This window comes from Mesoplodon mirus, assembly GCF_964341445.2.
Source record: "Mesoplodon mirus genome assembly, chromosome: 6".
Lineage (NCBI taxonomy): Eukaryota > Metazoa > Chordata > Mammalia > Artiodactyla > Ziphiidae > Mesoplodon > Mesoplodon mirus.
The window spans coordinates 38,807,458-38,820,356 of NC_138982.1; the positions used below are offsets into that span (position 1 = coordinate 38,807,458).

At 39.6% G+C, this 12,899-nt stretch overlaps 1 protein-coding gene across 5 annotated transcripts in view; it reads left to right on the top strand.

The window, feature by feature from the left end:
• MB21D2 (Mab-21 domain containing 2) overlaps positions 1-8,268 on the top strand; it is a 111,849-nt gene extending 103,581 nt beyond the window's left edge. For all 5 annotated transcript variants that reach the window (XM_082624535.1, XM_082624536.1, XM_082624537.1 and 2 more), the window contains one exon: positions 5,111-8,268. In XM_082624535.1, coding sequence (XP_082480661.1) covers positions 5,111-6,375 — 1,265 coding nt within the window. In that variant the 3' untranslated portion in view covers positions 6,376-8,268. The remainder of the gene's footprint in view (positions 1-5,110) is intronic.
• Positions 8,269-12,899: the final 4,631 nt, after the last annotated feature.

Below are 12,899 nucleotides of genomic sequence, written 5' to 3' on the forward strand. Positions count from 1 at the left end.
TGGGTAGCTTCTTGTAAGACAGATCAGGTGCATTCTTCCTTCTGATAAATGTGGATGATGGGGCATGTTCTGCTGATGGTCCAAGGTCACATGAAAGCTTTGACCAACAAAAGTGCAAAGCTGGCACTTTGCCTTGAGACCTCTGCTACTTTCCTTCCCAGCCATTCTACATTCATGTCAGGTCATTGTCATAGGGAGAACAGTGTGCATTTGCCACTCTGACCTTCACAACAAATGTGGGAATTAAAGGCAATGCTGTTAATCTGTCCCCAGGGCTGTGTGACCTTGAATGAGTTATTTCTCCTCTCTGAACTCAGTTTTTCACCTATAAAGTGAAGGACTTCATATAGATGATTTCTGGCTGTGAATAAAGAAAATGAAAAAACTTTCCCCAATTTGAAGTCATTAAAAATCTCATAGATTGGTGACTTTTTTAGAAGAAGATGGCCATGCCTACTTTTTAGATTGTTGCTCAGACTATCAAATAAGTTTGACAAAAATATTTGAAACATAGATTATAATATTTTTACCGGAAGGTTTATATTGTTTATTAATAGCTAAGGAGACTGCTACCCTAAGGGAATGTATCAAAATCATAGAAGGACTTTGCAAAATCACCCCATTCTGTACCCTTCCTACTATAAGGATCAGTGCTATAAAGGCACCATTATTGGTGTTTCACATGAGTTGAGGTGAAAAACGTAATACTTTTTTTATGAAACAATGAATATTATTGAGATATTCAGGTCTTTTTTATCTACATAGAAATCTTTTTTATATACATAGTCAAAGATATATAGAGAGATAAAATGTATTCTGTAGCTTTAATTACAAGACATAAAAGCTTTCTCTCTTTGATAGATCTTTATCTCTTCAACATAGTTAAGAATTCTTTCTTTTAAAGGAATCTATATAAGTACTAATTTCACTTATCTATTTACTAATTGAGTTCTCATAGATGTACTTGAGGGAAACTGTGAAGATGGGAGAAGACAAATGATACTTAGTTCTTGTGCTCTGGTGTCAACCAGCTGGCATTATATGTTTGAGTGATGGGAATTAGTAATCTGAACTCAACAGAATGTGATAAAGTTTTGTTCACCAGAATACAAGGGAGTCCAGGACAGACTTCAGTTTTTCACTTGATATTCTAAAGGCAGTCAGCAAAGAACTAAGTGGATGATAGGGAACTCATTCCTTAAACTTGGGGCCCCAGTACCTAAAACAGTAGTTTTAAGGTCCTCATAAGTAGACATTATGAAATAAACTGAAATCAAGGAATCAGTTACAGGAAGAGAGGCTGGGAGGCACTTTTGCTTTGTGTTTTTAAGAGCAAACATATGCGTGCCAGTGCTTCCCTGAAAAGAAGAGACCCACCCAGGGGAATAAGCTACTTCTCCATCTCTCCTTTTCTCTGCTGCTAACAAGCTCAGTGGTGTGTGTTCAACCTTTCTTTTGTTCCCATTCACTGTTTCCGATAATTTACTGATAGCTAAACAGCCAGAGGCACGTGATATCACAAAAGTCTCCTGTAATTACACAAAAAACCTTGGATCAGTTCAGAGATGGCACTTGTTGGAACTAATGCCTACAGCCAAAGTGTACAGTAGAATTTTTTTCCCCTCTCAGACCCTGCCTGTGTTTTAGTTGCCTGGCAACCCATCTGGGATGATAGCTAATGTCAGCTGATTTTTACTTAAACTTAGCGCAGGGAAGTTTTCAAGGAGGGCCTTTGAGTTTGTGCAGTTCTGGGGAAGGCTCCAATTTGTGCTACCAAATAATCTGTAAAACTGCAGACTAATGGGCTCAGGCAGGCTAAATGTAAATGTGGAGGTCTCAGGGGATCAGCTTCCTGGAACAGTGTGGCCTTAGGGATTTTGTTTCTAGCTCCTAGGAGCTTAGCAAATGAGCTTCAGCTGTATTCTCACTACTGCTCAAGTTCTGTGTGCCCTTTTTAAAGGAATAAGAAATGTCCAACATTATCCTAACCCCTGAATATTAGAATTTAGCCAAATACTTTATACGGCTCTTTTGAAAGAAGGGCCAACATTTTAGGTGCATAAGCAGCAATTGGGAGGAAAGTGGAATATTCTAACAAGTGAAAATATGTTAAAACTTCTTCTTTAATCCAGTAGAGGGCAGAAAGGAATTTTAGCTTTTTTCTCACCCTTAATTATCCGGACAAAACTGTGGCAATCCAAGGCAAAGTTCAGTGACACGTTTGTTAACAAGTTATCCCCAGCCCATTACTACAGATGTTATTCTGGTTGTGTAGACAGGTTCTGGCTAGTGTGCTCAGAGCCAGTTGGATCCTGTCTAGGAGAAAAAGATGTATATAATTTTGAGTTATTTATGCCTAAAAGGGGACAATTATGTAGTGTGCATATAACAATACTACTAATCAATTCAGATCTTATTTACTACTTACAACCCAGCATGTCATGGTTTTCCCCATGTGTGTTTGGGGCGCTCCAGATGCTGTAATGAAACAATATATGAAATAATGAGTAAATTATTTCAAGATCAAGTGTTTCCTTTTGAAAGTATCTGTACCTCCATGTGAGCCTGTAAAATAGTAAAAGTGATTTTCACCACCTGCTCGGGATTCTGAAAGTTCCATCTTATCCTTTTAGAGCTACAGCCAAAACTTGTGGAGGTGGTAGCTATTACTTTGTAAAGATGAGGTTAATACTGAGACATGATGACAGCTGAGAAATGAATCTTTTTCTCGGTGTTACAGTTTCCACACTGGTTGCTGTCTGGCTTTTAAAAACCACTTTTAAAAGGAAAATAAATTGTTCACTGCTGATTTGTAGTGAAGGCTGCTTGGGTTAGTATGTAGTGTTTTAGATTGGGTTCCTCAGGAAGCAGCCCCTGAGATGGAGTGAGGATATTTACAAAGGAACACCCTTGGGATCTGCACCTGTGCAAGGGAGGGGGCGGAAGCAGGGTCAGGAGGAGGGGGAAGTGTGGTGTCCTTCTCAGCGGGCCCTAGTGGGAACTCTGAATGCTGGGGACTCATCAGAGTACCCTGAACTGGGGCACTTCCACACTGATTGGTTACGGGATGTTTACCTCCTACCCTAACCCTAACCACAGCCCACGGTCTTAGTTGAGGTGGCTCTTTGCGGTCAGACCATCCTTGAGGGATAAGCACTGACAGCCTCAGCAGCTGAGACAAGAAGTCTTTATTGAAGAGGGATCTGGGTGCCACATCACAGCACAGGGAGCGTGAGAAACAGCACCGCCACCACCCCAAAAAAATCAGGTACACTGAATTCTCTTTCTGATGAATTGTTGACTCTTTAATGCTGGATATCTTATTGATTGCTTTAAAAAGAAAGTGATCGTTCGCTCTTTGTTGTTTGGAAAATAGGATTTTAAAGAATGAAAAAGAACACATTTTTATCAGAGAGTGTCAGATTCTGAAATACAGCGGTAGCATAGACACATATACATGGTTTATTTATTTGCATTGGTATTGCCTTATGAATAAAAAACTATGCTGATTAAAAGTAACTACAATGACTAATGGAATCATAGTTTGTGGTCATTCTTTTTGATCTTTCAGGAAAAGTTGTTAAATAAGTCACGGAGTGATGCTGGTAGTTTGTCAGATAATGAAGCACAGGTAAATCCATAATAAAAAGACAGGAAGCAGGGAAGGTAAATTTGTATGTTGGTCGTGGAACAGTCATTTCCGTCTCGCCTTTATGTATTTCATATTTAAGCCTATTAATTTCATCTATTTGTTCCTTTGTCATTCAGTCATAGCTTCAATTGTGTGCCTGCTGGGAGCAGACCCCTGTGGCTGCTTCATACATCTTTGAGACATGGTTCTCACTCTCAAAGAGCTCATAATATCATCCCTAAAAGTCACATTTGTTCTATCACCACCAATCTCATTAGAAAAGTATACAATTTGGGAAGATGTTAAGTTTATGGTGCAGGAGATAAGTTTTCTAAAATAATGTTTTTTTTCCTGAAGGGTCTGATGTTTTCATTGGCAATAAATATTTCAGTTTTTTTGTGGAGTCAGTCTTAATTTGTTCAGTTTTTAAGAAAATGTCTATTACATACTGAAGTCTAAATACCCATAGTTTATATGTAATTCTTTAAATTAAAAATGGTGTTCCATGAAGAAAGCAGCTCATTTAGCCTCCAACTCAAACATGAGCGCTTTTGTTGAAGACAGAGTTTGTATTTCAGTATGCAGCAGAGGTGCTTTATGGTTACTTCCTATTTTGTCACATAAAAAGGAGGTTTGAAAGTTGGGATTCAACAAAATTAATCCAGTTTTCTTTTCCATTAAGGATTTTAAGTGAAACTGGATTATTACTAATTTTTAAATGCTAGTGCATGCCAATAAAAAAGAATCAAGTGACTGTTAGTACGGTTGGTGCCACTGTCTTGACTAATGCTAAGGCACCAGCAATTTTGCCCTCCTTTACTTTTGTACCATTAAATGTCAGCTTAAGTGTCAACACAGTTTAAAAGGCAAATAATGTATTAGTATTATGAAAGGAGTCATGACCTCACTGTCCTCTGAAAGTGTCTTAACTTTCAGTGTCCACAGCCCACATTGAGAATCATCGGAACAGAGGAAAGTTTAAGCAGGGGGAGGGTGTGGGGGAGGGAGACAGCTTTGGCAAGAGATAGAAGAGCCAGGCATTATATGATGGCAGCAGAGATGGAGAACAGGGAAGGAACAAGAAATGTTGCAGAGGCTATATAGATAAGATTTGGCAGTAGAAAGGCAAGTAAGACTTGAAACTTACTAAGGTTTTTCAGCCTGGGTGACTGAGTGGATGGCAGTGCCATTAACCGAGGTGATGACTAGGGGAAGAGGAGCCATGGTTTATGATTGAAAATGATACTGCTCTCACCATGAGAGAAGAATCTGCGTAATTCTCCCATTTGGAAAAGGATGGATTCTAGCACCAATGAAAGTGAACAATGTACTGTTGGCTGGGTCCGTGCAGCAGCCTAAGATCTGGTTTTGTATTGATAACGAATAGTGGCTCTTAGAAGCTCAGCACATTCTCGATTGATGCATTAAGACTCTTGTATCTGTGCTTCCTGTAATAGTGTTTTCTCCTTCTGTTTTTAGGAATGGTGCAAAAGCTGGACCAAAAACTTCCAGTGGCCAATGAGTATCTATTGCTTTCTGGAGGAGTCCGGGAAGGCGTGGTAGACCTGGACTTAGATGAGCTTAATGTCTATGCCCGAGGGACCGACTATGATATGGACTTCACTCTTCTGGTGCCAGCCCTGAAGCTTCATGACCGTAATCAGCCTGTGACACTGGATATGCGCCATTCAGCCTTGTGCCACTCTTGGCTGAGCCTTCGGCTCTTTGACGAGGGGACGATCAGTAAGTGGAAAGACTGTTGCACCATCGTAGATCACATCAATGGTGCCACCAACTACTTCTTCTCCCCAACCAAAGTGGCTGACTGGTTCTATGACTCCATCAGCATTGTCCTATCAGAGATACAGAAGAAACCCCAGCGAGGGATGCCAAAGGTGGAAAAGGTAGAAAAGAATGGGACCATCATCTCCATCATTCTGGGTGTGGGGAGCAGTCGCATGTTGTATGATATTGTCCCGGTGGTCTCTTTCAAGGGTTGGCCGGCAGTGGCCCAGAGCTGGCTCATGGAGAACCACTTTTGGGATGGGAAGATCACTGAGGAAGAAGTCATCAGTGGGTTTTACCTGGTGCCTGCTTGCTCCTACAAGGGAAAGAAGGACAATGAGTGGCGGCTGTCCTTTGCCAGGAGTGAGGTGCAGTTGAAGAAGTGCATCTCCAGCAGCCTCATGCAGGCCTACCAGGCCTGCAAAGCCATCATCATTAAACTCCTGTCCCGGCCTAAGGCGATCAGCCCCTATCACCTGCGGAGCATGATGCTCTGGGCCTGCGACAGACTTCCTGCCAACTATTTGGCCCAAGAAGACTATGCAGCCCACTTTTTGCTGGGCCTCATTGATGACCTGCAACACTGTCTGGTCAACAAGATGTGTCCCAATTACTTCATCCCGCAGTGCAACATGCTGGAGCCCCTGTCCGAGGAGACGGTCATGCTCCACGCACGGAAGCTCTCCTCCGTCCGCTCAGACCCGGCGGAGCACTTGCGCACCGCCATCGAGCACGTCAAGGCAGCCAACCGGCTGACACTGGAGCTCCAGAGACGAGGGAGCACCACTAGCATCCCCTCCCCGCAGTCCGATGGAGGCGACCCCAACCAGCCCGATGACCGTCTGGCCAAAAAACTGCAGCAACTAGTGACTGAGAACCCGGGGAAGTCGATCTCCGTCTTCATTAACCCTGATGATGTGACAAGGCCCCATTTCAGAATTGATGATAAATTTTTCTGAGCGTGTTTGCTGCCTTTTTTTCCCCTCTGGTTCTAAAACTCTCATAATATGTAGTGTGGTTTGTGATGCCGTCTTTCTGTTTTTTACATATCCAGCCTAGATTGGATCTGTTAAGAACACATTTTAAGTTTCCTGGTTCTGCAGGATGGTGCAGGCTCTGAAACAGTATATTACTATTTCATATTCTGCCTCTGATTCTGTTGTTTACTTTTTGTAGTTATTACACATTGTTTTGGTGTTTGGTTTTGTTTTTTTTTAAGGAGAACTTGAGCCATAGATGAAAATACCCATGAATTCTCTCTTTTTTCTGTTTCATACTTTGTGCTTTCATACTTTTGTTCATGGGAGTGGGGAAACAAATCTCTTTCTCATGCTTCAGGATTCTCTTATTTTTTTGTTTTCCTTCTTTTGTCTTTATTTTTTTTTTTAATTAGCGTTCATCACCACAGATATTTAAAAATCATCTGAACCTGGGAACTACCTGGTACGTTAGTTGGATTTATTTCTTTCGACCAGTGGCCAGGGTATTTTCTCCCTCTCTGCCAAACAATGTAGACTTTGGAAGTGATAATGCTATAAATTGTGTCTGGAGCAACTTCATTGAATGTAATTGTCCTTAAATCAGAACTTTGGATGGTTTGGAAGGGTGTCTTTGACAACTTTCCAGATAGAATTAAGGTTTCCAAATGGTAGTTTTAGTGTGTGTAATTATTTGAAGCCTTATTTAAATCCTATTAAAGAATATACCATTATAATTGTTATTTGCACTAATGAGATTTTTGCCATTGTCGGAGTAACAATGCGTGTATTTCAATATAAATTGACATCCACTGTTGAGATGCTATCATTTCTTCATTTAGCCCATTTGTCTTAATCAATAGAATGATTCTTTGTATTTGTTTAGTTCTTTAATTGTGGGGTCCTGTTTTGCCCTCCTTGATATTCCTGGTTCCTATCTTACTGAGAAATTTTTAAAGCTTTATATCTGCTAAGTGACTTTATCTGAAGCTGGGGAAAGTACATGCTAGATAAAGTAGTTGTCTTTGTATGTACAGTTGATCCTTGAACAACACGGGTTTAAACTGCGTGGGTTCACTTATACACGGATTTTTTCCACTAAATGTGTTAGTTGAATATATGGATTTGGAATCGTGAATAAAAGGTCAACTGTAAAGTTATATATGGATATTCAACCTCACAGGGGTCGGTGCCTCTGACCCCTGCATTATTCATGGGTCAACTGTATTTCTTTTGACATTATAGAGGTAAGCTTTTTTGTAAAGTCTCTTTGCTTCTACAGAGAGTTTTGAGGAAAACTAGAAGGAAAAATTAATATCAGTCCCCACATAGAAGATACCATGCCTGTTCAAAAGCAGACTTTTCTATAGAGCAGGAACCAGGAGATAACTGTGGGTGGCAGCCTTGGTGTAGAGGTGTCCTGTCTTCATGAATGAAATTACTTGCCAGGTTTAGGTGCTGCAAGGCGTCGATCGGCTCCCTGTTTTGGTATGAACTCATGGCAAACTGTAGTGTTTGGGAGGTCAGGGGCCTGCCGATCTCTCAAAGGATGACCGTGATGTCTACTATTGGAAAGGTCAAGCAACATTTTGATTTTGATCTTGAATGTCCAGTCTCATGGGTTGGATTTTGGCCGATTGCAATTAGGCATATACGGTCTTGGTTTTTGCATGGGAATTATTGTAATGCTTATAAATGAAAATGAAATCATTCAACCATCTTAAGTCAAACAAAAATAATAATAATAAAAGAAACATACTGGCCTTGGAATTTTGGTGTTGTTTGTTAGTTTGTAATCTGGAAACTGTTATTAGTAATCCAACAGTAATTTTCAGTATATATAGCCCTGGGCTTGCTGTTATCTTTCAGGCCAGATGTCTATGTAGTGAACAACCAGTATTCATTCTTCCCTTTCTCCAATTTTCCTACTAGTATCTACCTATCCTCCATATAATCTGTGTCCTTCTTGGGAAATGACTTCATCCCCAGCTTCAGACATGCACCCTGATTGGTGTAGGCCAATCAAAATAACCATTTTCCTGGCCACAATCATTAGTTAGGGATTGGGCATACAATGTCAGCTGCTCCATTTGGGGACATGCTCAGGATTCTAGCTTGGGATGCGGGGGGAGCAGCATGCACCCTGGATATGGAAGAGGAAGTACTTGGATTTGCTATCAGTACCGTAAACCTAGGGCTGGTAAGTCAGGCATTGTTGAAGGTGAGTAGAAATGAGATGTAGTCCGATACCTTTTCTTGTCTGAAACATAAGCAAATCATTGACCTACTAACCCTCTGTCCTTTTGAAGCCTGGAAGGTTGGTTAAAATAATGTTTCAAGTACAATATAAAATGCCTCAAGGGAGCAGTCATCATTTTAATGTTACCTACATATACTTCTTTGGGTTGTGGGAATTTATAAGCTATAACTCAACAGGATTCCAGTTCTCTGATGGGACATGTTTTTACATATTTCAAGAATAGATTATTCTGGACTGTATGGCTTTCTCATCTGAAATGGAAGATCCAAAGGTGCAAGTAAAGGTTGGTTTCAGAGTGGATGGAGCCAAACAGGACCAGACATTTGAAAAATAAGAATGTCCTTGAAATTACTGTGCAAAGTTATTTCAGAGAAAATGAGAGGCAGGTATATGTGGCTAATTTTACTTTCAGGTGGAGATGTGAGCAAACAGGGAGGAGGCTTTGGGGGCTCGTTGAAGAGCCCCTAGTGACTTCTTCACCAACCCCTTATAAACATACACACACACACACACACACACACACATTTGCTTTCACATCATGAATTGTAGGTTTCTTTAGGGTGTTTTGTAACACTTCCTGGAAGGATTAAGCCCATCGGCTGGTCACAGCTAAGTGCTGATTATTTTGGATCAGATCATTACCTTGCTGAGAAAATTTTCCTGACTTGGAGTTCAGCCTTGGACAGGATGGCCGGGAAGGAAAAGGAAGGCTGTGCTTAGCAGCAGCTGCTGGGTCAGGGAGCTTCCTGCTGCTCCATACCTCAGCAGTGGTCTTCGGGGAAGGTACTGAACTCCATCCTTATAAGCTCTCTCCAGAACCTCTTCCTTTGAGTCACCCAAGGGACTGCTTGTGTGGCTATTCCATTCCCCATCTGGTCATTACTGGGGGTCAAGGAAAGACTCCCCATATTCTTATCTGCAGGTAAACCTTTTTACCATGAAATGGAGCACTAACTACTACCTATACTAAAGGAAGGGGATGGACATTATTTCCTGTTCCTGTTATTTTATTAATATCAGGTAAATATGTATATAGTTTTAAACTGATTGAATCGATGTAGTTAATGCTCCTCTCTGAGAAAAATAGCCAATTTTGAAAATGTACCTCTTATGCTGTAATTTTCATTAGGTAAACAAAAAATGTATGATCTAAACCTTGTTTAGAATAAATATTCACCAGTGGAGTATTATTTGCAATATGTCTAAAGTTCTCTAAATTTCTACCTTCTGTTAATTAACTGGAAAAATTTCTTTTTTTCATTTTTTAAGAAAATATACATGGTAGAAATGAAGCTATAAAAATTTTAACTAATTCTGTTTCTTTCTCTATGCCCATTTTATAATGATACCCTATTAGCAGTAAGTTCAAAAGCAGCATGTTTAATAAACTGGGGCATTTGCCATATGGCACTGAACTCATACTAATGTAGTGTGACCCCGGCTTTCTAAGTGTGGGCTGGCAGTTTTCAATCCGCACTTGGGTCCTGACATTCATCAAACTTCAGGGCGTCCATATGCCTGGGTCTCTGTGGTTTAGGGTAATGAAGAAATTTCAGAAAACTCAAATATTAATCTCCCATATAAAAGCATTGTTTTTCAAAGATCTTTAAAGACACATTTAGCTTTCATTTGACATGGCAGCTGAGATGAAAATATTTGCATTTCTAGGCCACATTCCCTCTCTTTTCAGGATGAATGGATTCTTAATGTGGCTTGGGAAGGGAAGGCACATTTTTCATCTGCCATCTTCTGTTCCACCAATTTGTCACAGATGCTTAAGGGGGGGCTAAGTGTGGTTAGAAGCAAAACCTTGTTTCTTTGACTTTACATTCTTATCTGTAAAATGGAGAAATGAGGCTGTTCCCTGCCTTTCTGGCTTTCACAATCTAAGATTAATTACCTCTGTTTCCAAAATAATCTCAATTTTAGATTTATAAATCCATCTATTTTACACACATAGAGTAGTCATTTCTGCAGAGTGTCATTTTAAAAAATCTTATTTATTACACTGGCATATGTGGGGGGCCCAGCAAACATTTATTGAATACTTGCTGGTGCAGATCTTCTTGCTAGATGCTTTTACTCATGAACCTGTTTACACCTCACAATAACTCTAAACATTTAGGGAAACCACAATTCAGACATTAGATAACTTGTTCAAAGTTCCAAAGACAATTAAGTGGTAGGGCAGGACCAACATTTGAAACCATTTGTTTGTTTCCAAAATTAAGAACTTTTTACTATGCCACTCTGCCTCTGATATTAGTATCTATTATTATTATTTAGATTAAATTCTGTGCATTTATACAGGACCTTCATTTAGTTAAAAGGTAAACCATAAATAACAGAACCTGGGGTAAACTTTTCTTCAGAGCTTTTCATCAGCAGAGTAGATGGATCATTTAGAGAAAGTTAATTTTTTTGTCACTGACAGATCCTGGGAGAAGAGAGATGACCATGGTGGGAAAGTTTCCAGTTGGGATGGGAAATGGACCAAATATGAAGTAGCAGTATCACCTATGAAGTATTCTTGCCAGTAGTGAGTTTATTCAAAGTTTTGTTACACCTTCTACTTCATACAGAATTCAGAAACTAGACAAACAACTAGCACCACAAGGAAATAAACAAATCTAGGAGGCAGGTCATCTTGTAGACAACTGGTCTGGACTTTTCAACAGTTAATACCATGGTACAAAAGAAGAGTGGGGAGGAGGTGTTTTAGAGTTACATAATGAGCAAATGCTATCCATGATCCTTCAGAGGATACTGATTTGAACAAACCAGCTATAAAAAAATTTTTTTGGAGCAATTTGGGATTTTTGAGTATGGTATTAAGGAATTACTAATAAGTTTTTTCAGGTATGATAATGGTATTGTGATTATATAAGAAAATATCCTTATTTAAAGACACATGCTGAAGTATTAGGGAGTGAGATGTGTCTGTAACTTATGTTAAAATATTTCAACAAAAAATTAAAGCAAATATGACAAAATGCTAAAGAAATTTATTTTAATTCCTGAGCTCAAAGGAATGGGCAGTAGGAGAACTACTACTATTAGCAAAACACTACTCATTTTTCAAGATGTAGGGAGAGAGGTATTGTCTTTGAAAGAAAAAAAAAATGTGCAGTTGGAAACTTAAGTTACATTTAAAAATTAACTACTAATGATAGGTAACCAACAACTTTAATAGATCTTTCAGAGGCATTGATGTAAAAATGAAATACATGTAAATAGAACAGCTTGTATTTTTAGAACTGTATTTTGGTAATTTAGGTTTTTTTGTAATGTGATGGTATTTTAAAAATTTTCTGGTCATTGGTTAAAACTTTGACTAAACCTCTATAAAATCTTACCATTTACATTTTATAAACCTATACATTTATTATTTACATTCATACATCTTTTCATAGAAATCACACTCTTAAACCAGATTTTATAAAACCAGCTATCAGTAAATTAAAGACATGATTTTAGTGATAACTTAAGGGCTGGCCCCAAGGGGCAGGATGGCATTTCTTGGTTATGACTGTCAAAGCTATCTTGAAATAAACAGGTTCGTTTGTGATCCTTGCTTCTTCCAGCCTCAACACAGGCTGTGCTTGGAAGACTGAAATATCTGTCATCATGAGCCAAGCTCTTCCTTGTTTATGGGAATGAATAAATGCAAAGAAGCTTTCCATTTCATGTGATAATAAGAATTATTAAAAATAAAATAAAACACTTGGTTCGCAACCAGTGGAGCTTCCCGAGTGAAATCTGAAATTCACCCCTGTACACAGAGGGCAAGAGGCTGAAGAAAGGGCCAAACGACTCCAGGTTGGTAGGTGGCAGACTTAATAAGCAAGGGAACTTATATTTGAGGGTAGGCTTGTCTTGGGTGGCTGCAGGAGTAGATCTCTTTAAGTTTCCATAGAGGCCTTCACAGGGTTCAGTCAGTATCCAGTCCAGATGGTCTCAGCAACACTTTACTCTCTCAAGGCTTCATCCTTGCTCTTAGTGTGGGAATGGTGGGCGGAGCATACATTACCAGGACGAGAGGAGGGGTGAAGAGCCTCCGACTGCCAGGGTCCAGCTCTTGGGTCAGCTGGAGGTTTCATCCTCTTGATAATCTCCTCCAGAAAACACACCAGATCTTCTACGGTGATTGGCGGGTACTTTCTATAATGCTTATTGAAATTCACAGAATGACTGTCCTCCCCTTTTCTGGGTCTTGTTTGCTCTTGTCATTTATAAATTGAGGATT